This window comes from Vigna unguiculata, chromosome 1 (genome assembly GCF_037176805.1).
Source record: "Vigna unguiculata cultivar grain cowpea cultivar isolate G323 ecotype 2 chromosome 1, ASM3717680v1, whole genome shotgun sequence".
Taxonomy (NCBI): domain Eukaryota; kingdom Viridiplantae; phylum Streptophyta; class Magnoliopsida; order Fabales; family Fabaceae; genus Vigna; species Vigna unguiculata.
In genome coordinates this window covers 6,947,440-6,974,166 of record NC_140792.1, presented here as the reverse complement: position 1 = coordinate 6,974,166, position 26,727 = coordinate 6,947,440, and the positions used below count along the sequence as shown (strand labels likewise).

Genomic DNA, 26,727 nt, shown 5'->3' with positions numbered 1-26,727 from the left:
GCCTGGGCCCTAACCCAGGCCTTTAGGTTGATTATTGTGGACTCATTGAATATCAGGGGGGATTTGATTTTGCTAAGTGTATTGGGGTTGTCAGCCTAAACCGACTACTTCCCTTGGCGGGTTGTGTTACCTATGTGCTGTCTTAGGCAGGTTATTCCTCTAGATGTTTATGTTACCAGTTTAGGCCGGCTAGGCTTAGGCCAGCTAGCCTAAGTTGGTTACTTGAATGCTTTGGTATATAGGTATGGTGATCGTTTTATTATTATTTTGTTAAGTTGGCTCAGTTTGGTACACCAGTCCCCCAGCCTTGACCGACATAGGTGTCGGTCAAGGGTGATGTGTGTTGATATGCTAGCGGGACTGGCTAGGTGTGGTACACCAATCCCCCAGCCTTTAAGTGTGATGAACAGTGTTAAGGCTAAAGGCGAGAAAGGGTTGATGGCAGGTGAAGGGATGTCAGAGGTCAAATCAAAAGGAGTTTTGCGTCGTCGTTTTTAACACTCATGCCTTTTGGAATGATTGTGTCGATTGGTATGGGTTATCATTTTGGCGGGAAGGGGTTTTATCATTTGGGATTCAGGCCTATAAATGTGGATTTTACAATGGGTAAGCGTTTGTTGGTTCATTTGCGAGAATTTTCAGTCAGAGATCTTGTGTGCGTTATTCCTGTCCGACTTGTTCCTAGTTCCAACTGTCATCTTTCCAGAAAAAGGTATGTCTAGTAGTGATAGCGTGTCGTTGTCTACGTCTAGTAGTGAGAGTATAGAGTCTGGGGGGAGTAGAGGTAGACATGTTGAGGAGGAGAGCACCAGTTCTGCGGGTATGGTAGGCAGAATCCCTATGGAGACAGTGACTGAGGTTCGAGAGGACCCTCCGGAGGAGTTGGCGGAGAGTAATTGGCCGGCCAAGGGCGGCTACGGGTGGGTGGTTGCTGACGTTCGTAATCAATCGTCCTTATTTTGGTGGTCTCGTCTGTTGAACTCTTAGCTAAACTGCACCCCTGTTATCACGAAAGGTGTAAGTGGGGGTATTGTTTCCTTGGAACAAGTGAGCGCCATCAACCGCGTATGCCACGGGCAAGAGGGGGCAACCGAGAAGTTTTTCTATATGTAAATGTGTCATTTCTCTCAGCTACATGTGCAGTTGCCGCTAGACGAATTCACCATGGGTGTATTGCATGCACTAAACGTTGCCCCTACACAACTGCACCCAAACAGTTGGGCCTATATGCAAGCCTTCCGTGTTTTGTGCCAATCCCTATATCTGCAGCCTTCTCCTTATGCATTTCTATATTTCTACGATACTAGGCCCCGCCAACCGACCACTTGGCTATCTCTGATAAGTCGTCCCAGCATCAGGAGATTGGACACGTTCTCTCAGTCATTCAAGCATTTCAAGGACGGATACTTCAAAGTTGTGGTGAAAGAGGAGGGCAGATCCCATTTCCTGAACGCAGATGGGAGTCCGAAGTTCCTGTTTAGCTGGACGGGAACTCCCTCTCGGTATAAGGATATGGTAGGGGTGGGCATGGATTGGATATTTAATGATCCAATCCACATCCATTTTATATCCAAATAATTGGATTAGATTTTTGACCCAAATCCATTTTTTTAGCAAAAGTAGTTTGGATTTTTTTAGAATCCAGATCCAAATATTTGGATCAAGATTTAAATCCAATCCAAATATTTGGATCAAGTTTAAAATCCGGAATCCATTTTTAATAAAAGAAATTTAAATTGAATTTCTTAAAACTTGTGTCATTAAGGCTCGAATGACTCAGATGGGATCGACGGCCCAGACGAACCCGACAACCTGGACGATCCAGACGGGCCCGACGACCCGAAAGACCCAGACGGGCCCGATGACCCGAACGGGCCGAACAACCCGAACGGGCCCGAAAACACAAACAGGCTCGACGACGCGAACGAGCCGGACGACCCGAATGGGCCCAACGACCCAGATGGGCCAGATGACCCAGACGGACAGGTCCAAATAGTCGGGCCCAATCGGGTAGTTGGACACGTTCGAATCGTGGGGCCCGTCTGGGTCGTTAGGTACGTCAAGGTCATCAGGCCCGTCTGAGTCGTCAGGCCGATCCGGGTCGTAGGGCCCGTCTGGGACGTTGAGCCCGTCTAGGTCGTAGGGCTCGTTCGTGTCATCGTGCCATTTGGGTCGTAAGGCCCGTGTAGGTCGTCAGGCTCGTCCGGGTCACCAGGCCCGTTAGGCTCGTCCAAGTCGTCAGGTTTGTCCGGATCGTCGAGCCCATTCGGGTCGTCCGGCCTGTTCGTGTCGTCGTGCCCATCCGGGTCGTAAGGCCCGTGTAGGTCGTCAGACCCATCCGGGTCGTTGGGCCCGTACGGGTCTTCGGGGCCGTTTGGGTCGTCGGGCCCGTCTGGGTCGTTAGGCCCATCCGGGTCGCCAGGTCGTCCGGCCCATCCGGGTCTTCGGGCCCGTTCGGGTTGTCAGGCTTGTTCAGGTTTTTGGGCCTGCCTGACTCGTTCGGGTCTTTGGGCTACCTGACCTATTTTCGTCATTGGTTCTGCTTGGTCCATTCGGGTTTTTGGGTCCGCGTAACTCATCAGGTCATTGGGCCTGATCGACTCGTTCGATTTGTCGGGCCCGCCTATCTCGTTCATATCTTTAGGCCCGCCCAACCTCTTATGGTTGTCGGGCCTGTCCGATTCGTATAGGTCGTCGAGCAAGGCCCATCCAAGTCTGAATATAGCATAGTTCATCTCAACTTTTAGTTTAACCCAACTAAAAATTTAAATTGAAAATTTGGATTGGATTTTTTGGATTATCCATATTTAAAAATCTTGATTTATAAAATGGATATCCAATCCATAAGATATATAAAATGTAAATTAGATTGGAATCCATATCCATTAAATGGATTTTAGATGGATTAGATTTTTAATAAAATGGATTATAAATGGAGTGGATTGGAGCAAAAGTGGATTGGATCAAGAAAATTAAATTTTTTGCCCACTCCTAGGATATGGGCACCGACGAGTTATCGGCGGGGGATAAGGAGGTGGTGGAGACCTTGATGAAGTTTACCGATAAGTTACCCACTAAGGGTCTAGTTAGACTTTATAATTCGGTGCACCCGATTATTGATATTGAAGGTATCTGTTTATTACTTAAACTGTGTTAATGATTCTAAGTTGACTTAACCGGGTTTTGATATGTTATTGTAGGACACATGACGCAATCCGGAAAGAAAAATTTGGCGCTTTTCCAGACGTTGAGGAGAGAAATGGCCGCAAAGACCAAGACAGTCGGGAATACTGATGTTCCCAACCTGCAGTAGTCGTTGGTCGAGGTGCACGATGGGACCAAGAGGAAGGCTGAGTTGCCGCCTCGACCTGACAAGGGAAAGGATGTAAAGAAGGTGAGGGCGGCATTGCTGGGGGCGGGGTCGGTTAGCGGGACGAAGGGGCCAGAGTCCGGCTTGATTGAGTTGCCGGAGATATTTGTTAGAAAAGATATTGCGATTAACCTTCCAGATACCATCATCAATTCTATTGATGATATGGAGGCGGACCATCTTGTGAGGACAATGGTCGAGTTTGAAAGTAAGGCGTTGATATTGAGTTGTCGTGTTGGGTCTCTGTACCGGCGGGAAGTAAAGGAGGGAGGTAGGGAAAAAGTGGAGGAGTTGCAGGGAAAGGTCGATAAGTTTGAGGAGGAAATGGTCGCTTGGAAGAAGGAAAGGGAGAGTTGGGAGGAGGAGAGAAAAAGGCTGGGAACATGGAAAGTCTGCTGTTTGGACTCGGAGGGAAAACTGAACAAGAAGATAGAAGATTTGGAGGCAGACTATGATGAGTTGAAAGAAAAATATGATGGTGTTGTAGGTGAACTTGATGACTTGAAGGGTTGCATCATCCAAGAGCATATCAACGGCTTTCAGAAGGGATTGCGGCAAGCAGCCTTTTTTCACCAGGATGTTGACACCGCTAATTCAAAATTTGATGTGAACAAGGATGTTGTTGATGTGAAGCTTATTAATGAGGACGAGAGCAGTCCGAACGAGGGAGCGGAGAAGGAGGCGGTCGAAGAAGAGAAGGAGGCGGAGGATGCTGTGGAGGAGGCCCATGATTAAGCATAATAGAACTTTGATTTTTTAATGATTTGAAAGTATTATTGAGCCTATGTCTGTAATAACTGGTGAATTATGTTCGTTATGCTTGGTACATTTCTTTTGCGTTTATGCTTAATGTGATTAATGCTTTGTATGCTATTGTGTATGCCAGGTGTTTGATGATTTGTGGTGTATGTGATGTTTGACGAAATCGATTGTATGTTACGGGTGTTCGACCCAGGCCGCCTACTTGTGGTAAGGGTGGGGAACTTAAACGAATTAACCAACGAGTTAAGAGTGTTCGACCCAGGCCGCCTACTTGTGGTACGGGTGGGGAACTTAAACGAATTAACCAACGAGTTAAGGGTGTTCGACCCAGGCCGCCTACTTGTGGTAAGGGTGGGAAACTTAAACGAATTAACCAACGAGTTAAGGGTGTTCGACCCAGGCCGCTTACTTGTGGTAAGGGTGGAGAACTTAAACAAATTAACCAACGAGTTAAGGGTGTTCGACCCAAGCCGCCTACTTGTGGTAAGGGTGGGGAACTTAAACGAATTAACCAACGAGTTAAGGGTGTTCGACCTAGGCCGCTTACTTGTGGTAAGGGTGGGGAACTTAAACGAATTAACCAACGAGTTAAGGGTGTTCGACCTAGGCCGCTTACTTGTGGTAAAGGTGGGGAACTTAAACGAATAATGAGAAGTTAAATAAAGAGTAGTCGTAAAGTTGGGAACCCTTTGTATTATTCATTGAATCTGGGGTGCCTCGTTAAAACCTCCCTAGCCAAAACCCTCCTTAAGGAAAAAAGACCAGGTGAGAAAAAAGAGTACACCCAGGGTTACAAGTGTTTTTATATGGAATAATACATGTTTAACTAAAGTAAAACTTAAGGTGGGACACATTCCACGTATTGGGTATTTCCTCCCCAGATAAATGCTCCAGGCGATATGCTCCTCCTCCTGCGTCTTCACGTATGCGGTATGGGCTGTCCCAATTGGCGGAGGACTTGCCGTCCTTCTTTCTTGCACTGCTGGCCATTCTCTATACTAAGTCTTTGCTTATGAATGATCGTGGACATAGGTTTGCGTTATACTTTCTGGAAGCTCTTTGTTTGGTGGCTAAGTTGCGTATCTGGGCTTTTTCTCTGAGTTCGGGTAGGAGGTCGAGATGAGTGGCCATGTTTTGATGGTTGCGGGTTGAGTTGTATAGTTCTCGACGCATGGAAGGTTCACCAATTTCGACCGATATCATGGCGTCTGCACCGTAAACTAAGCTGAATGGGGATTCGTTTGTTGATGACTGAGGGGTGCACCGGTAAGCCCATAGCACTTCTACCAGTTCTTCGGGCCATCGACCTTTGGCACTATCTAATCTTTTGCGCAGTTCTACTAGGATCACTTTGTTGGCCGCCTCTGCTTGACCATTTATTTGTGGGTGCTCTAGGGAACTTGTTATGTGTTTGATGCCCAGACCGGTGTAGAACTTGGCTAACTCCTTATCTATAAATTGTCAACCATTATCGGTGATGATGGTATGTGGAACACCATATATGCATATAATATCTTTCCATACGAACTGCTGGACTTGCTGGACTATGATAGTGGTCAGTGGTTTGGCTTCTATTCATTTGGTGAAATAATCAACGACTACTATAAGGAATTTCACCTGCCCCTTGCCGGGGGAGAAAGGGCCGAGGATATCCATTCCCCATTTAGCAAAGGGCCATGGGGATAGTATGGAATGAAGTTGTTCTTGTTTCTGGTGGATGAGGTTGCCATGTTTTTGGCATGGTTTGCACTTTCTGACGTAGTCCTGACAGTCTGCTTCTATAGTCGGCCTGAAGTAACCGGCTCGAAGGATTCTAATGGCCATAGTACGTGCACCAGAATGGTAGCCGCAAATGCCTTCGTGTAACTCTTTAATGATATACTGCGCTTGTTCTGTAGTGACACATTTGAGAAGCGGTTGGCCGTACTCGCGTTTGTAGAGGTCATCGCCTATCATGATATACCTAGCGACCTTAGCCAGCCAAGTTTTGTCAGCATCTTGTGGGGGGTTGCCGGTTTGAAGATATTGGATATAAGGGGTTGTCTAGTTGTGGGTTTGGGGAGGGGTGGTATTGTCGGCTGGGGAGTGGGTTAGGTTATGGCACGTATTTGTGATGGAAGGTGTAGATAATGTTTGCTGTAATAGGGATCGGTGGCGGCTTTTTAATTTGGTGCTGACTAATTTGGATAGGATGTCGGCTTTGATGTTGTCGGTCTTGGGAATGTGTTCTATGCGGACTTGCTCAAAAGCGGATTGGATGACCGCGCAAACCAGATGGTAATATTGCAAGAGGATGGGGTCCTTAATCTAAAATTCATCATTTAGGTGGCCCATAGTAAGCTTGGAGTCAGTTTTGCACGTTAGGATTTTGACGCCAACTTCGCGGGCAAGGGAAAGGCTGGCTAGTATGGCTTCGTAGTCGGCTTGATTATTGAATGTTTTGAAGGCGAAGTGAAGGGATTTTTCAATGAGGATATCGTTGGACCCTTCTAACATGATGCCAGCACCGGCACCTTTCGGATTCGAGGAACCATCTACATGAAGCGTCCACTGGTCCTCTGTATATGTTTGCTGGAGGTCATTAACAAAATCTAGGAGGCATTGGGCTTTAATGGGGCCATGGGGTTCGTAACGAATGTTGAATTCCGACAGCTCGACGACCCAGGATGATATCCGTCCTCCTAGGTCTGGTTTTTGCAATTTTTTTTGGATTGGGTAGTCGATTTTGATGGTGATGCTGTGGTTTTGGAAATATGGGCGTAGGCGGCGAACTGCGTGGACCAAGGACAGGGCCAACTTCTCCACCATTTGATACCTGGTTTCAGGATCTTGCAGCGTTCTGCTAACAAAGTAGACAGGATGTTGTGTGCCCTCTATATCTTGGACAAGCGCGGCGCTGACGGTGTGGTCGGTGGCTGTGATGTACACTAGCAGGGGTTGACGAGTGTCCGACTTGTGGAGGATAGTTGGTGAGGTGAGGGTGGTTTTTAGTTTCTGAAATATTTGTTCATAGTCGTCCGTCCACGTGAACCGGGCGAATTTCTTGAGGAGTTGGACTATGGGTTAGGTTTGTTCAGCCAGTTTGGGCAAGAAGCAGGAAATGGCTGTAAGGCGGCCTATGAGGCGTTGGACTTCTTTGATGGTGGTGGGACTGCGCATTTCAATAATTGCCTTGCACTTTTCAGGATTGGCCTCTATACCACGCTGGGTTAACATGAATCCGAGAAATTTACCGCGGTCGACGCCCAATACACACTTGTCGGGGTTGAGGCGAAGGTTGTATTGGCGTAATGCGAAGAAGACCGTCGAGAGGTCCTGGGCGTGTTGTTGGTGGCTTGGAGACTTGACAACCATGTCGTCAACGTATACTTCGACACATTGTCCCATTAGATGGCTGAAAGTTTTGTCCATCAGTCGTTGGTAGGTTGCTCCAACGTTCTTAATACCAAAAGGGCATAACTATGTAAAAGTAGTTGGCGTCATCCGTGATGAAGGCGGTCTTGTTCATGTCAGATGTGGCCATATCCGGAATATGCATCCAAGAAACTAAGTACTTTATTCCCTGTCGCGCCATCAACAAGTCGGTCGATATTGGGTAAGGGGTAGGCATCTCGAGGACAAGCCTTGTTTAGATCTGTGTAATCTACGCACATCAGCCATTTGCCATTGGCTTTCTTCACCAGGACTACATTAGAAAGCCAAGTGGTGTATTGAGCTTCTTCAATGAATCCTGCGCTCAGTAACTTATCGGCCTCGGCCTTAGCTGCTAGGCGTCGTTCTTCGCCGAGTTTGCATTTTTTTTGGGAGATGTAGCAGGCTTCTTTGTAGATGGATAGCTTGTGGGATGCTACTAGAGGGTCTACCCCAGGTAAGTTAGCGGCTGACTAAGCAAAAAGGTCCGTGTTGCTGACAAGGATAGGTGTGATGATGGCACGCTCGTCAGAGTTCAAACCGGTGTCTAAGTTGATGGAGTGGCCATTTGGAAGTTCTAGAGGGGAGGTTTCTTCGACAGGTTCGAGACGAACATCCCTGCCCACTTTGGGGTCTAGATCTTCACCCGATAGAGCGATGCCAAAGCCAGGTGGTCGCTCAATGGGGTTGGTTTGTTGGATTGGGAGTTGTGGGCGTAGGCTGGTCATGTAGCATTCACGTGTCAGTCGTTGGTCGCAATGGACGGTGAGGATGTCGCCAGAAGGGGAAGGGAACTTCATGGCCAGATGAGGGGTGGAGACGACAGCGCTGAGGGTGTTGAGCGAAGGACGGCCAAGGAGGACATTGTAGGATGTGGGCACGTCAACGATAAGGAAGCGGATGGGAATGGTTTTAGTTTGGGTTCCATCGCGAAACACGGTGTGAAGGTCAATGTAGCCGCATGTGGAAACTTGTTCGCCAAAGAAGCCATAGATTGGTTCGTCATGTGGAACCATGGTATTGTCTGGGAGCTGGAGTTTTTGATATGTGGCCCAGTAGAGGATATCGATGGAGCTTCCCTGGTCAACAAGGACTTTCTTAACGGTGTAGTTTTCAATTTCAACAGTGATGACCATGGGGTCGTCTTGTTGGTGGTCGAGGTCGTGAAAGTCGTCGTATGTGAAAATGATGGGAGGCATGCGGCGTCTGTGATAGGAGTGGGTAATATGGTTGATGGATTGAATATGGTGGAGGTGTTTCTTTTTGACAGAAGAAGTGGATCCTCCACTAGTGAAGCCACCAGAGATGGTGTTGATAGTGCCACGTAGGAGAGGATCGGCGTGGGTGATGTCGGTGCGAGCCGGTTGGGGATCCTGGTTAGCGGGTTGGGCAGGGCATCTGTCGTGGCGAGAGTCGTGTGGAGGGCGCCTGTGGTCGGATCGAGGGGGTGACGGGATCGAGAGGGATGATCATCTCTGCGGATGAAGCGGCGAAAGTGACCAGCACGGACCAGTTCTTCTATTTTATCCTGGAGTGTTTTGCAATCTTTTGTAGTGTGGTCATGGTTGCGGTGGTAGCGGCAATATTTGGTCATATCAGCATTAGAGGGAGTGGTTGTCTTTCGTGGCGGCGGAATGAGGTCAGCTTGTAGGGTCTCATCATGGAGGCGTGATTGGGCTACAGTAAGGGGAGCATATATGGTAAAACAGGGTTGGCGGGGCTCGCGTGGGCGGGTGTCGGGGCGAGGGGATTGTGGGGTGGGGTTGGCGGAGGTAGTGGCATAATCATTGCAGAATTTGGTGTGAAGGGTTTGCATTTTCTCCATGCGAACATAGTCGACCGCACGCAACTTGAGCTCGTGCATAGAGGCAGGTGGGTGGAGGTAGACATTGTTGGCGAAGGGGCCGGGTTGTAGGGTGAGTGCCATACATTAGAGGATCATTTCCTGGTTGAGGTGCGGGGTACGAAGGGTTGCTTTGCTGAAACGATCGATGAATGCTCTGAGTGGTTCACCTTGTTCTTGTCTGATGCCCAGGAGGGAGATTGTAGTGGTTTGATGTGGTCGACTGCCAGCGAAATGGGTTGAGAACATATGGGAGAGAGCGTCGAAGTTATCGATGGAGTAAGGTGGAAGGGTTGTGAACCATTCCAGAGCAGGGCCCTTGAGGGTGGTGGGGAAGGCTTTGCAAAAGACTGCGTCTTGGGACGTGTAGAGGGCGACATGGGTGATGTAGACTTTAAGATGTTTGTCAGGGTCGGTTTCACCGGTGTAGCAGTCCCATGTGAAGGGTTCTCATAGGGCGGGAAGGGGGGTGTTGGCGATGAAGTCGGTGAAGGGGTGGCGACGTCTGGGTTGTTGGGGTGGTAGCGGATGGGGGGATGGGATGGTGAACAAGAGTGGGAAAGGTGGAGGTGAAGTTATGAAGGGGGATGTGGGTTGCTGGAAGGTAATGTGGGTTGTAAGGTGGGACATGGGTAGTGTGTAGGGTGGTGGGTATGTTGTAGGGGACCTGGATGGTGGGGAGGGTAGCAGCAGGGGTAGGGGCTGCGGTGTGCCCCGGTTGGGGGGAGGGGAAGTGAGTGGGATGGGTGGAGGGAATGGGTGTTTGTTGGGTGGTGGTGAAGGTATGAGGGGTGGGGTTGTATTCGCTTTCTTCTTCTGTGGGCTGGAAGGCCAGGGACCTTGCAGCCTCAGACGCCACCTTGGCTTTTCCTTACAGGGTGGGATCGGCTTCGATCTTTCGCCTGAGGCGAGAATTCTCTTGTCGTAGCGCCTCCATCTCATCAGCGTTGTGTTTCTTCAGATCTGCCAACTCTTGTTGCATTTTGGCCTGGCCGTCTAGGATGGCGGCTAGGTCAGGTGTGATGTTAGCAGGTCCTGAGGGACCAGCATCTGCCTGCTTGTTAACTCCAGCTCTACTGCGGGTTGAAACCATCTTCGGAGAAAAACGGGTACTAAGGTGTTGTCTCGTGCCCCACGGTGGGCGCCAATTGTTCCTGCAGAGAACAAACAAGATAAGTTAGGCACGAGCAGCACCTTACCTATGAAGTCCGCTATCTCCTCAGTTGGCCTCTTCCCGGTTGGTACATGTCTGCTTGGACCCAGGAGGGGTTACCTACAGAAGGGACTCCGAAGCTCAAGTCAGCTAAAGCTCTCCAAAAGTCAAATCAGGTGATTAATGGAGTAATGAATGCGTACCTTTAATTACTGGGGTCCATGTGTATTTATAGAGTATTAATTATGTCTGGTTATGCCATGGGCCGAGCCCTAGCTTGTGCTCTAGTTTGGGCTGTAAGTGGGCCTGGGCCCTAACCTAGGCCTTTAGGTCGATTATTGTGGACTCATTGAATATCAGGAGGGCTTTGATTTTGCTAAGTGTATTGGGGTTGTCGGCCTAAATCGACTACTTCCCTTGGCAGGTTGTGTTACCCATGTGTTGTCTTAGGCAGGTTATTCCTCTAGATGTTTATGTAACCGGTTTAGGCCAGCTAGGCTTAGGCCAGCCCAGCCTAGGCTGGTTACTTGAATGCTTTGGTATATAGGTATGGTGATTGTTTTATTATTATTTTGTTAAGTTGGCTTGGTGTGGTACAATTTAAATAATACTATTGTTACGCGTTGGCAAGGGTACCAGAACATATAAATAATACAATGGACAAGTCTAGATATCATATCCACATGGACTAACGTGATTTAAATTTAATGGATTGTTTACTAATAAAGGTACAAAGTACAAAACATTTGTTGATTTAATCAAAAATAAATTCAAAATGAAAATGTAAAGATTAAATAGAGATTGACACAATAAAAATAAATATCTTGATTGAGAAATATAAAATAAAAGTTGCACTTTTATTTATATATATATATATATATATATATATATTGAGTTTCATATCTTTGAATTTTTCTTCAATTAATATGACTTGTAATTTCAGTAACTAACTTTGTAGATATCTAGTACTATTGATAATCTTTAACTATTCAATATTTTAATCATTATGTTGATAATCTTCCCAAATCTTTAAGATTTTCACTTATTTACAAAAATATAATTCACACATTTATCTTTTCATCTTTATTAAATAAAACATAAAATATCAAATAAAATTAAAAAAAAAATAATAACAAACATAAAAATAAACTAAAATAAAAACATAATAATGTTAATTATCAATTACAATCATTATTTATAATATACTAAGGCCATGCTACAATATTGTTAGGTGTAACTTATTTTTGGAGTATATTTCTCTAACATGTTTCTGGAAACTACAATTCAGGAAATTTTTAACACATTCTGAATAATACATCTAAGAAAGTGTAAGAATTTCAAAACATCATTTCTTCTTTTGTAAAAAAACAATTAAGGAAGTGACGAAATTAACTGGCTTACATTGTCCTTATTTTCCTCTTTAAGCATATCTTCTATAAAAACCCTTATGGAAAGTAGTGCCCAACTTCCACTATTCCTTGCATCTTCAACCTCATGAGTTCAACATTATAACCTACCATTAAGAATTGAAAATTCAACTTCTTCAACCCCATAGAATGTGATATATAGCTTCCAAGGTTATTTCCACTCATGGCTTTCGTAGACGTCCAGGTCTAACCATACCCTCTTTAGAATAATGAAGTAATTGATGATCCTGTCTCTTCCTTGCTTGATTTCTCCAATTTACAGGTTCACCATATGGAGTTTTTGGTATATTGTTAACTAATCAGAATATAATCAATTATATTCATTAATAGAAATAGAATAGAATCTACATCTTAACATCATATACATCAAAACTATTGTTCAATGCAATTGAACCATGTTTTCTTGAGATGGCAAGCACTGAAGCTCATAGATTTGTAAATTTTAAGGAGGACTTGGGTGTAGTAGGTTCAATGCACCAATTTAGCTGTTCATTGTCAGAATCAAATGTGGATATGCGTAAGATCCTTTCGTGGTAATCATACAAGGATGACCGGTGGCCTATGCTGACATATGTTATGTTTGCTGCTCGAATCTTTTGGTACAAATGAACCTGCAAGCCAAAGCATAGCAGCAAAGTGAAGTTCAGCATAACATGAACATGGTAAAAGTGGTTAGTTCTTGCAACAATACCTCATTGGCTTCATCAAGTGCACTTGTAGATTCATCGAGTAAAGCCAATTGAGGCTTTGAAAGCAAAAGACGAGCAAATGCAAGGCGTTGCTGCTCTCCCAATGAAAGAACACTCGACCATTCATGTGTTGAATCTAAACTGAAACGACCCAATAAATATCCAAGCCGGACATCCTCCAACACCTTTATCAGCTCCTCTGTTGTTGGCTTCGTAGGCCTATCATTTGCATCCTCCGACTTTGCCATGTTTGTCAAGAAAGGAAGTGCATCTGTAGACAAATATTTAACACAATGAACAAAGCTTACACAATTTCCACCAACACTACTAATAACATCAGCATAAATTAGGAAGGACTTTTCTATTTAATTAGATTTTATAAATTATCTTTAGGGGTGGGAGGAAGAAATTCATACTTGTTTGCTTTGTACTATCTGACATAGGAACTACATCATTGGACCAAGTTGGATAAAGTAACTGCTGACGAAGAGTACCCAAAACCATATACGGTCTTTGTGGAAGGAAAAAGATTCCAGATTTTCTGCTTATGGATTTTCCATGTGCTACATATGTGTCATGAGCATTATTTGGAAAATTCACATCTGAACAGAGGGATTGCTCAGGATATCCTCCACCTTTAATATAGTATGTGATCTTTCCAGTTCCAGTTTTCCATAGACCAGCCATAGCTCTTAACAAAGAAGTCTTGCCACTTCCACTTGGTCCCATTACCTGTTAAATTGATTATGTTAAAAAGTGTACATTTGTATAGACCTATAGTCTAATTAACTTAACAATACAGTCTTAAAATCAACATGTTCGTGAGAGATGATGAACAAGACTAGCCTTATCTGATGTCTGTAAAAAAAGGAAGCAAGAAAAGGGATAATTCCCCCCTAGCCAGAGAGAGATTCTCTCTACCTTAAACTAGAAAATTAGGGGCCAAAACCCTCTCTAATCCCTCTTTTCCTTGTAACAAACTAGGCCAATAACATTTCTCCATAACTAACTCCTACCCCCTCTACTGTAACTTCCCACCAATACTCCTCAACTAGACTTTTAGGCACTTGGGCTTTCGAATCTAGACTTTAAAGGCCTTAATGGGCAGCTCAGGAACCGTTTGGCCAGAATTGCAATCAGAGGCGTCAGTGGATGTCTTACCAGTAAATTATCTTTTTCCTTGATTGTCAATGACAAGTCTGTAATAAGTGTAGATTCACTTGGTGTCTTCAGAATCAAATCTTCTACCTCTAGTAATGTGCCAAAATTTTCTGGTGGAGTGGAGCCATTAGATTCCAATGCAGATGAACTCCTAAAATCTTTGTATGTAATTTGTATGTCTTCCAACGTATCAGTAAGAGATTTGGAGCTGCTTCTGTCTAAAACATCATCGAATTCACCTGCATATGCAATTCAACATATATTAGTTGGTAGTGTTCATTACATGAAAAGGAACAAAGCTAGCCTGTAAACATAAATGAATAAAATAGAGCTTCAGATGCATAAACAAAACAACAGATGGAACAGATAATTACTTCAGAGAAAGCAGAGTATATCTACTAGCAAAATGAGCTGCAGAGCAAAAGAAGATGAGGGAGAGAAAGGAAAAATGAAGGGTGGAAAGTAACATAGATAAGGGCATTGGTTGATTCAAAAATAACATCTTTAATACATTGTAATACTTTTTTTCTCTTTCATGGGATTTTTTATTTGTGTTTATTCAAACATAACCATAAATTCTACAAAAATGGCCCTCCCTTTCTTCTGAAGAGTAAAACTTCATAGTTCATTCACTAATGCTCATATCCTTCATGATATTTGAATATACTAAATCGTAACAGGAAAGATAAGGGGGAAAGGATGCTGTACCTAAACGATTAATAACCGCAGAAAAAGCACTTATAGCTTGAAACTGATACACAATTAGAGAAAAGTCACCAAGGATATGATTAAAAGCAGAAACTGACTGATTGATGACACCAAACTCAATTTTTCCTGAGAAGTACATGGGGGCAACAACAGCAGCAGGAAGAACTTGAATAACATAGCGGTAACCATTGGTGAAGAACTCCAGATTTCTAGAAGCAATCAGCAATTCCTGCAAAGAAATAAAAGTAACGCCATTCATCATTTAGGTATGACAAGTTAGAGGATAAAACTGCATTGTGAAACTTTATAAAGCAAAACAACTGATGCTGTATCAACGTTAAGTTCGTATTTAATAGAGTTTCCTAATTTCCAAAATCTGGTCAGCTCACATGGCTGTATATCTTTGAAATGATTTTGTCAGCTACCTATATATTGAAGCCGGGATAATCCATAGGGATCTAGTTTTTCAATCAAGAAAAAAGAAAACATGTTGATACAGACCCAAATACAATTGGGTTTAAAGAGCCCATGATCCAAGAAGAGAATGGTAAGAATAGGTGGGGCAGGGTGTATGAGAGGAAACGGTCTAGGAAGAATGACGTGGCACACTAGGAAGAATAAGTTGGTTAGAAGAGAGAGAAGAAAGGGGAGAAGGGTATGGTCATTTTGGGGGAGGACCATTGTGGTTGCTTCTTAGGAGCTTGGCTCTGGGCAGTTGGATATTCCTATCCTTCTGTATTTTCTTGTTTTCAATTAAACTGGATCAGTGCATTCAGTTCTCAATTTCTGGTTTCTTTATCCTTGCAATTTAAATACTTATGAAGTGGTCCGACCTGCCGGATAATTCTTTTATCTGGAAACAATGCCACCGAAGAGAAACAATGCTCAGGGAGAACCAGCAACTGAGGAGCCGGGAGATGCGAGAGTAGAGCTTGTAGTAGGAGAAGTCACCAAGCTCAAAGCCGTAGTTGAGGAGCTTGTTGCACAATCATTGCAGAACCAAAATCAGATGGAAACGTTACGTAAGGAGGCCGCTGAAAATCAAATGAAGCTGCTCAATCTCATGTCAACATTTTCGAAGGAATTTGAGGAAAAAGGTGAAGACCAGGGATCAGTAACAAAAGGAAAGTCGAGTCTTGGAACAGTGAAGTCCAGTGGGAATCGAAGTTTGAGACAACTCGAAGGAGACGATTTGGAGGAATTTCGTCAATCGATGAAGAAAATTGAGTTACCATCGTTTTATGGGGAAGATCCAGCAGGGTGGATTGCTAGGGCTGAAATTTATTTCAACGTTCAAGAGACACGAGAAGCTGTTCGAGTGAGTCTTGCTCAACTTTGTATGGAAGCGGGTACGATACATTTTTTTCAATCTCTGTTAAATGAGTATGAAAATCTGTCATGGGAGGACTTGAAGAGAGAGTTATTGGAGAGGTATGGTGGAAGGGGAGAAGGAAGTGTTTATGATCAATTGACCTCGTTGAAGCAAACTGGGGTTATGGAGGATTACATTCGAAACTTCGAGTGCCTGATTGCTCAGGTGCCTAGTATGCAAGATGAGCAATACTTCTCGTACTTTACACATGGATTGAAGGACGAACTCCGGGCAAGGATGCGAAGTATACATGTTGCGAATCCTCTTTCCAGGGGACGAATGATGAATGTAGCTCGTGCTATTGACGTAGAAATCTATGGTAGGAGCAGGGGGTGGCAGGGAAGAGGTGAGACACGTGGAGAGGGAAAGACCCAACTTGGAACTCGACCCGTTTCTCATGTGTTGGGTAAAACCGGCCCATGGCAGAATAATGGAAGTTGGGGAGGAAAAGGGTCAAGCCCAAGTGCACAAAATGATGGGGGTGAGAACAGCAAAAATGGGCCCAAGGATAGAGGGGCTCGTCACCTTTCTTATCAGGAGTTGTTGGAAAGAAAGAAAAAGGGTTTATGTTTTAAGTGTGGAGGTTCATTTGGACTGCTCCATCAGTGTCCCGTTAAACAACTTCGGGTCATAATGATTGATGAGGAGATACGAGTCGAATGCGAAGAAAATGAAGAGAAGATAATAGAAGATACTGTAGATGACATTAACGATGTCGAAGGGGCATGTACTGCATTGAGTTTGTACTCTATGACGAAAGGGAAGGAGGAACAACCACGAACGATGAAGTTGCGAGGAAAGGTGGGTGAAATCCCAATGATGTTTCTAGTAGACAGTGGAGCAACCCACAACTTTATCTCATGGAAGTTGGTTGAAGCCTTGGGTTGGGAATGGGAAAGGACGCAACACATGAAAATTTTGATGGGAGACGGGCATAAATCTGAAACTCAAGGTGTATGTCGCGGAATGAGGGTGACATTCGATGAAGGGGAATTTGTACTTGATGCTTTTCTCTTCGATTTGGAGGACATGGATATGGTATTGGGTATGTCTTGGTTGACCACATTAGGGGAAACTACGGTGGATTGGAAAAGGCAGATTATGAGAGTCAAAACGGATCAAGGAGAGAGAGTGTTAAAAGGAGCACCTCGTGAAGATTCGTTGTTGGTGTCAATGTTTGGCTTGTTGGAGGAAAAAAGGGAAATAAAAAAAGATGGGTTGAGCCAAGAACAGAGACGTGTGCTAAATGATATGTTGCAGAATTTTGCGGAGGTGTTTGATGAACCCAAGGGGCTGCCACCTGTACGTGCGAAGGAACATAGTATCAACCTTCAACCAGGGCAAGGTCCCATTAACGTGAGGCCGTACCGTTATGCCTATCACCAGAAAAATGAAATTGAGAAACAAGTGAGGGAATTAATGGAGGTGGGTCATGTGAGGCATAGCCAAAGTGCATATTCCAGCCCAGTTATTTTAGTAAAGAAGAAAAACAACAAGTGGCGCATGTGTGTGGATTATAGAGCACTAAATAAGGCCACGATACCGGACAAATTTCCTATTCCAGTGATAGAAGAGCTTTTGGATGAATTACATGGGGCCAAATTCTTCTCAAAATTGGATCTTCGTTCGGGCTACCATCAAGTGCGGATGAGAAAGGAGGATATCCCGAAAACAACATTTAGAACACACGAGGGGCATTACGAATATCTCGTAATGCCGTTTGGGCTTATGAATGCCCCTTCCACTTTCCAAGCACTTATGAATGAAGTATTCTGCAATTGGCTAAGGAAAGGAGTATTGGTGTTTTTTGATGATATACTCATATATAGTAAGGGCTGGGAAGAACATTTGCAATTGCTGGAAAAGGTGTTGAGTACGTTGAGGGCCAATAAGTTATTTGCGAACAAGGAAAAGTGCACGTTTGGGCAAGAAAGTATCGAATACTTGGGTCATATTATATCGATACAAGGAGTTGCGGTTGACCCAAATAAAGTGAGTAGTGTTATTGATTGGCCTATCCCTATGAATGTGAAGGGAGTCCGCGGGTTTTTGGGGCTTACGGGATATTACCGTAAATTCATTAAAGATTATGGTAAGGTAGCAAGGTCCCTCACGGAGTTGACAAAAAAGGATGGATTCAAGTGGAATGAAAAGGCCCAAGAAGCTTTTGAGGAGCTTAAAAGGAGGATTACTACAGCACCTGTGTTGCAATTACCAAACTTTAATGACGAATTTTTTTTGGAGTGTGATGCTTCTGGGACAGGAATTGGGGCTATCTTAATGCAGCACAAGAGACCTGTTGCTTACTACAGCAAAGCGTTGAGTCCCCATAACTTAACTAAGTCAGCATATGAACGAGAATTGATGGCGGTGGCACTTGCAGTACAGCATTGGAGACCTTACCTGTTGGGGCGGAAATTCACTGTGTTTTCTGATCAAAAAAGTCTCAAACAATTATTACAACAATGTATTACAACGGGAGGGCAGCAAAATTGGGTGGCAAAACTCTTGGGGTACAATTTTGAGATAGTTTATAAGCCGGGGAAAGAGAATCGAGGAGCTGATGCTTTGTCTCGTAGCAAAGATGAAATGGGGCTAAACAATATGATTTATTTCCCAGTATGGTTGGATTGGCAAGAGCTCAATACTGAAGTACATGCAGATAAAAGGTTGCAAAAAATAATTGAAGAAGTGCAGCAAGGATGTGGCGAGAAGTTCTGTGCGGGATTTGTTTATAAACAAGGAGTACTTTATTATAAAAATCGCCTAGTCATTTAGGAGAAATCTGTTTGGATTCCGAAATTTTTGGAAGAGTTTCATGCTACTCCTCAAAGTGGTCATTCAAGGTTCTATCGTACATACAGAAGAATAGCAGCAAATTTGTATTGGAAAGGAATGAAGAGAGACGTCCAACAGTATGTTCAAGCTTGTGACACGTGCCAAAGACAAAAATATATTACAGCAGCCCCTAGTGGTCTTTTGCAGCCATTACCAATTCCGGAGAGGGTCTGGGAAGACATTAGTATTGACTTCATCACGGGATTACCAAGATCAAAAGGGTTTGAAGCAATCTTGGTGGTTGTAGATCGATTGACAAAATACTGCCATTTTGTGCCTCTTAAACATCCTTATAGCGCGAAGACTCTTGCTGAAATTTTTGTGAAGGAGGTAGTGCGGCTACATGGAGTTCCGAATTCTATTGTGAGTGATTGAGACCCCTTATTTATGAGTGTATTTTGGAAAGAGTTTTTTAAAATGCAGGGAACCAAGCTGAAAATGAGCACAGCCTACCATCCTCAAACGGATGGACAAACGGAAGTAACCAATAGGTGTCTTGAAACGTATTTACGATGTTTCATCACTGATCAACCTAAGACTTGGGTGATTTGGATGCCTTGGGCTGAGTTTTGGTTCAACACAACTTCCCAAAGGGCTGGAGGATGACAGAGTCGAATTAATGATACCAGAGGCTATATTGGCGACTAGGAACAACACAAAAGGGGGGGAGACCAAAACACAAGTATTGGTACATTGGAAGGGGCAAGATGTTGAGGAGGCGACTTGGGAGGATACGATTACCATCCACAACCAATTTCCGGAATTCAGCCTTGAGGACAAGGCTCTATTTCAAGAAGAGGGTATTGATACAGACCCAAATACAATTGGGTTTAAAGAGCCCATGATCCAAGAAGAGAATGGTAAGAATAGATGGGGCAGGGTGTATGAGAGGAAACGGTCTAGGAAGAATGACGTGGCACACTAGGAAGAATAAGTTGGTTAGAAGAGAGAGAAGAAAGGGGAGAAGGGTATGGTCATTTTGGGGGAGGACCATTGTGGTTGCTTCTTAGGAGCTTGGCTCTGGGCAGTTGGATATTCCTATCCTTCTGTATTTTCTTGTTTTCAATTAAACTGGATCAGTGCATTCAGTTCTCAATTTCTGGTTTCTTTATCCTTGCAATTTAAATACTTATTACATGTAGAGAAGCATTCTTTACATTAAATGCTGATTATGTTATGTTCATTGTAAATATCAAACAATATACAAGTGAGAATATATGCAATATAACTCAAGAAATCCATTGGCCTGAACATGGATACTGATAGCACAATGTACAAAAATAGTTTTAAAGTAAAAATGGTAAATATAAAGAAGAAATATCTCACAGTCAGATTTTCGAAAGCGCTTTTAAAGCGCTGCAGAAGAAGTTGCATTTCACTTTCTTCACCACTATAAAATGCAATTGATTCAGCATTTTCCCGGACCCGTACAAGTCCATACCGAAAGTCTGCTTCCTTTTTTTCTTGCAAGAAATTTAAGTTCACCAGCCCCTGACATTATCACAATTTCTGGTTAGCAAAAAGGGAACTAACTTAAAGGCCATTCAGTTATTAGGGGATAGGTGGTAGCTTTCCCTGACAATTTAAACTATCACTAAAATATAGAAAAGATCATTACCCTTCCAAGGAAAACACTTATAGCTGTCCCACCAATTGAGTATACGAGAAGAACAACAAAAAGTGGAGGATAGATTCCAAACAAGATGTTACTGAATGAGATTAAGTCCACGGCAGCATTAAAGAGTGTCAAGGAGAAAGCAAGCGATGTCCCAGTGAAAGAACTTAGATCATCAACAATTCGCTGGTCTGGATTATCAATGATTGACTGTGACTGAATTTTATAGAAAGTCTGATTATTCAGATAGCGATCCATGTAATAGCTTGTCATCCAAGACCTCCATCTCAAAGAAAGAGTTTCTCGTGCATAATCTCTCAATACAAAAAACTGCAAGTAATGACGATTAAGGTGAGAAAAATGTGCAGAATATTGGAAAAAGGGGATGGCAAACAAAATACAGTACAGAAGACACGCATAAATCCTGTTCCAATTCACAAGAGAAACAGAAGGACATGGAATATTGGGGTAATTGCCGATTTAGTAAAACCTTATCAAATCAAATAATAGTCATTTATTTCCCTTACTTTATTTTTGCTCTTTATTTTAGCTAAAATATTCATGTCCTCTTTACAATGTCGAGAAATCCATTCATTTCAATAAAAGATATGACTCAGAAGAAATGACTCGGATTAAAAGAGGAGATTACTTTCAAAAGAATCAAAGAAGGAAAGTCACTTATATGTATTGTCCAAGTTCTCGTATGACAAATTAGAACATGAAAAGTGCAAATTTCAAAACCACATCTAGGCAAATCCATATACCATGTGATGCGAGAGTTAATTCGTTTATTCATTCTTGTTTCTTTCCATTTAAGAAAATGGATCCTACGACAGTATACATCAGTCTAAGAATTAAAGCAAAGTATAGCAGAGCTATACCTAAGAAAGTGCAGCATTGTGCTCACCGGGATTCCTCCAGCAAAGGCACCCAAGTAGTAAAGTAATTGCTTCGAGAATTGCTCTTGATCCTTGTCTTGCATTAATAAACATAAACACGTTTAGTTCCTTGTTGCCACTTCATACAACAGCAAACATATAACGAAACAAGAAACAGCAGAAAATCTCACATGCAAGCAAATACTACATGGTAAATGGAAGACAAACAAAGGTGGCTGTGCCCACACACATATATACACATTGCTAAATATTTGCTTTATGTATTTCACTTAATTGCATGAAACTTTAAATTTCTGTTTCAGTTCCCTCAATAATTTCATAATAGTTGGTTATTGACACTTTTACTTGAGCATCAGGAAGCATGTCAGTTACTACTTTTACTTGAGGAGCGCGTATCTCAGTTACTAATAATTATCTCTCAATTTGCTAGTCTTTTTGGTCTTTCAATAATTATAAATGTAAATGTTATTGATCAATAAAATATCATATTCCTTGCTTTCAGCTCAAAATATTCCAACGTATTATGTCGCCCCTTCTTCCCCATCTTATTTTTCTGCCATACTTCCAGCACACATAAACTTACTAGCAAGAGCATTGAAGAAGTCTCTCCCCAAGAAACTGAAGCCAACACTGATTCCAGTGGTAGCCAAAGTGAGAGCAAAAACACCAGCAAGCTGCAACCTTGCTGGCACTTTGTCATCTGAAGTCCAGTAAGGAGCTGCCACCTTCCAGAACCTTCTGAAAAGTGTCTGCAGATCAGGACTGTCACCCTGTGCAGCAACGACACCATCACTCTCTTTTTCCACTTGCTTGTATTCCTGCACTTCAACACAAATTTCAAACTTTTAAACACTATTCATCGACCAAACCGTTTACAAATTCAAAAGAAGAGATGTAAAGGTATCACATTCTTTCTAATCCAATCTCTATCTACTAATGGTTAAAATATATTGAAAATTACAGTATCACCATGGAGACCCATTTAACATTTTCTAATTTCCAATAAACTTCAATCAATGATCAAGAATACAATCAAAACGGTGTTTTGTTTATCCAAAGAAAAAGCAACAACAACACAAGTATACCTTATCAGGATCAGGTGGCAATGGAGCCTGTGCGGATGCGGAAGAAGAAGAGGCACACTTGCCCCAATTCCTCCTAATGTAGGGCCCCCCTCTGCAAATGGGCAATGGAGAAAATGGGGTATATGCACCAAAACCAACATGAAGTTGAACATTATGACTTGATAATGGAAGATTGGACTTATACGAAGAGGAAAAGGTGAAAAGAGGGCATGCTTGTTGAATCAGCAAGATCATTTTTTTCCTCGATGGGTATTCTTAATTTGGCCCAAAGCTATTATATCCGCATAATCAATGCTTGGTCCCCATGTTTAATCTTGAAATTGGGCATGTATGGCTTCTGAGAATGAAGTAGTTTTCGATTTGTCGTGTTGGAATGTCACAGTGAGTAGGATTTTGTTCTCTTCGTTACGATGGTGAAGAGAAAAATTTGGAGCCGCATAGATTATTATCCGTTTTCTTGTGATGCACATGTTGCCACGCACTGAAGCAGAAATGGGGTAGCTATGGAACCGGAGAGAAGAATTAGCAGGCAAATTAATTAAAGGTATAAATATACATTTGGTACTCAAACTTTTTCGAAAAGTTTAATGTGATACCCGAATTTTAGGAATGTTCAATTTGGTACCTCAATTTTCTAAAGAGGTTCAATTTGGTCTTCTCCATTAAGTTAGAGTTAACACCGTGTCCGTACAGGACACGTGTCAAGCTATGAAATTTTTATATGTTCCTACAATTCCTTTCCCTCAAAGGTTGAAAAAGAAAGATCAGGAGAAACAATTTCCAAGATTTCTCGATGTCTTTAAGAAGCTCCACATTAATATCCCATTTGCTAAAGCATTGGAGAAAATGCCAAGTTATGCGAAATTTATGAATGACTTGTTGTCTAGAAAAAGGAAGCTTGAAGAAGATGAAACCATAATGCTCACAGAGGAGTGCAGTGCAATAATTCAAAAAAATTACCTCCTAAGTCGAAGGATTCAGGAAGCTTTGTCATTCTAGTGAGATTGGAAATATAATGGTGAGCAAGGCATTGTGTGATCTTGGAGCAAGCATCAATTTGATGCCTTTATCCATTTTTAAAAGTTTGGTATTGGAGAAGTGGGGCCTACTATGATAACTCTCCAATTGGCAGACCATTTAGTGACTTATCGTTATGGAGTAGTGGAGGACGTCTTGGTAAAGGTTGATAAACTTATCTTCCCAATTGATTTTGTGGTCCTAGACAAGGAAGAAGATACTAAAGTCCCAATTATATTGGGAAGATTATTCTTAGCCACGGGAATAACATTGATAGATGTACAACAAGGTAAGTTGATATTAAAAGTAGCTAATGACAAAGTCACCTTCTCCTTAAATGAAGTAGTAAAGCACAAAATGGGCAAGGAAGATTGTTTTCGGGCTGAAATAATTGAGTCTCCTGTGTTAGAGGAAATTTATAATCATGTGAGGAAACATCCACTAGAGCAAACTTTGTTATCCGGAATGCAAGCAAAGGAGTTGAGTGAAGAAGTGAGTGATGAAGAGGTGGTATAGTGTGTACATCAACTAGAAGTTCTCAAGCCATTATTCAGTTCTACAAGAAGAATAGTATATCTAAACAAGAGTGAAGGTTCAGGAGAGACATCCAAGGATGCAAAGCCATGATTAATCCCTTAGATTCTTTTAATGCCAGAGTTTGACATGAAAATCTGAGATAAGCAATGGAAGCAACATTTGATAACTGATCACCTTCATGATTGAAGTTTGATAAGGATAACCAGAATGTTCAACCTATTTAAGAGGTGTTTCTAGATGAGAAGTTGTTGTTAGCAAAAATGATGTCACTACTACCTCTTTGAAAGCTAAATATTTTGATGGATACTCAAGCAAAAATACTACAAGATTAAGAAACGCTCAAGATAAAGATATAGAGTATTTAGGGTGTCAAGTCACTCTGGATAAAGAGGAAACATAAGACGAATTATCAGCCAAATCATCTCTCCTCACAAGTGAAATCATTTTTTCACGCACATAATCAAGTAAGGTTAAAACATAATTAAATTATGTTTCTACAGTTTTTCAAAAATAACAATATCTTTTGAATTGAAATTGTTTTTTTAAATCAAGTATTTTCTGACTATATCTTCTCCTAAAAATCATCTTTTCTGCAGAGAATAAAAATTGATTTTTGAATTTATTTAATTTTATTTGAATTAATTAAATTATGTTTCTACAGTTTTTCAAAAATAAAAATATCTTTTGAATTGAAACCTATTTTTGAAATCAAGTATTCTCTAACTATATCTTCTCCTAAAAATAATCTTTTCTGTAGAGAATAAAAATTGATTTTTGAATTTAATTGATTTGATTTTTGAATGAATTGAATTATTTTTTAAGAAAACTCAAGTAAAACTCTTTAAATAACCCAATTTGAAAACACAACACATTACTATTGAGTGGAAGCATGAAAATATTGATTAAGTTTTCGCCTCTATTATTCAAGTTGGTAACGAGAATTCACTTTTGAAAGGACTTGACTGCTGAGCATTCTATCTTTATACTCCTACTTTCTAGGTGATAGTGTTCCATTTTTTCAATTGTAATTTTCATCATTTGTTTTGTACAGAGGAGGTGTTTCATCCCTTGTGTGATTCAAGGGAGGTGTTGTCATATCGTGAAAGGGCTCAAGATAGGTGTTTATCAATCTTTAGAATTTTTCTTTTGCATGTATCACTAGGTCAATGTGGTTGTAATTGAAATACTCTAAAGATAGTGAATTGGGATTGTCATTCTCACATTGAGGTGACTGGGAACTGGACGTAGGGTTGGCTATACCCAAACCAGTATAAATTACTGCGTGAATTTCTTCTTTCCTTTATCTTTTTTTTACGCTTCCGGTAACACACTTAATTAATAATATAAAAAATGATATTTTCTTAAGTATAGACATCAAGACAATTTTTTTTTAAAGTATCAATTCAACCCCCTTTCTTGATGCCATTTGTCTAACAGTTGTTAGTCATTAATACTTTGTCATGGTTTGCAGACTTTGCCAATTTTAAAACAACAACCTCATCACTTCACAAGCAAAGCTACTTTCAACGTTGGCAACAATGCACCGCTTCCACCACCAGTAATTTTTTGAGTTATATCCCTTCTATTCTTAGTTATTTTGTTTATGTTGAGGACAACATAAAAATTTAAGCTTATGAGGGTCAATTGCATGTCATTTTGTTGTTGCATTTGCATAGCATACACATCATCTTGACTCAAGTCTAAGTTTACACTAGTACAGTAAAGAGATATTACATTGAGTTTTTTAGGCATATTACAACGGTTTTATAACCTCTGTTGTATGAGGTGATGTAGAAAGTAGAGAATGTATTACATCGGTTGTTAAAACAATGTAATATCAAAATATATTACCTTGGTTTAAATGTAACCACTTTAATATGAAAAGAAAAATTAAGTTGGGAGATCAAGATATTACATCGGTTAACCGATGTAATAAAAGGAGTATATTACATGGTTTCATCCTTAACCGATGTAATAGGGCGTCATTTTTTTAAAAGTAGAATATGTTTTTAGGCCTATAACCAATAACCTGCAAAAAGACCAGATTCCACATTCTAGATTCCAGTCAATTCAAATTGTTCTATTTTAAGGTATAGTCAATTACCAAAGCATATCAAAACTATTATGCTATAACTGTTAAGGCTACAAAAAGCCTAAAACATATAAATAAAACATTCATAACTGCTATGAAAACTAATTTTTCCACCTCATAAAGTATCTTGCCCATTCCTTGTGAATTTCTTCAAGTTTATCTTTTTCCAATGGTTCGTCACCCTAAAAATCCTGAAATATGGAATATATATAAATTATGCTATAGTATATCATAAGAAGCAAAGTTAAACAATAGTAACTGAAGAAACTCTTACATCGGCCCATGAATCAACAATATTAGCACGAGCAATGGTCCATATCCAATACATAATGTAGTATCCACACTCAAAGCTTCCATGTTACTTATTGTAACATCTTGACTGAATATTACTAGTTTAAATAAAATAAAACTATAAGTAATAATAAATCTGTAATTATTAAAATCTCTTTCCCAAAAACGTGGAAAATTTAAAACTTTATTATTACAAGTTCCAAAGTGTAACATCCTTCATAAAGGAAATACAAGAAAATCATGCTTAATTAAAATAATCCCTACGATTGCCCTCATTCTGGCTCTGTGCATCACTAGGTTCACCTAAAACATCATTTTCTCCCTTGTAACAAGTTACATGATCATCGCCAAACACAAGCAAATAGGGTGACGTCAATATAATTGAACACACACACAAAATTATAAAAACACTCACCCAAAGCAAAATCATTTATTCTATAACCTCCCCTGAGAATCA

At 41.6% G+C, this 26,727-nt stretch overlaps 1 protein-coding gene across 2 annotated transcripts; it reads right to left on the bottom strand.

Annotated features, from left to right (window-relative positions):
• Positions 1-11,822: 11,822 nt before the first annotated feature.
• Positions 11,823-22,792, bottom strand: ABCD2 (ABC transporter family protein). 2 transcript variants are annotated; one of them, XM_028080959.2, is made up of 10 exons: positions 22,334-22,792; positions 21,832-22,066; positions 21,257-21,319; positions 20,353-20,679; positions 20,061-20,225; positions 14,525-14,753; positions 13,817-14,055; positions 13,072-13,387; positions 12,658-12,926; positions 11,823-12,577 (listed from the first exon to the last, which is right to left on the bottom strand). In XM_028080959.2, the coding sequence occupies exons 1-10, from the start codon at positions 22,483-22,485 to the stop codon at positions 12,392-12,394; spliced, it is 2,181 nt and encodes a 726-aa protein (XP_027936760.1). In that variant the 5' UTR covers positions 22,486-22,792; the 3' UTR covers positions 11,823-12,391. The 2 variants fall into 2 exon arrangements, with proteins under 2 accessions (XP_027936760.1, XP_027936754.1); XM_028080953.2 differs by having other exon boundaries at positions 21,257-21,324; positions 22,334-22,791.
• Between the last annotated feature and the right edge of the window lie 3,935 nt (positions 22,793-26,727).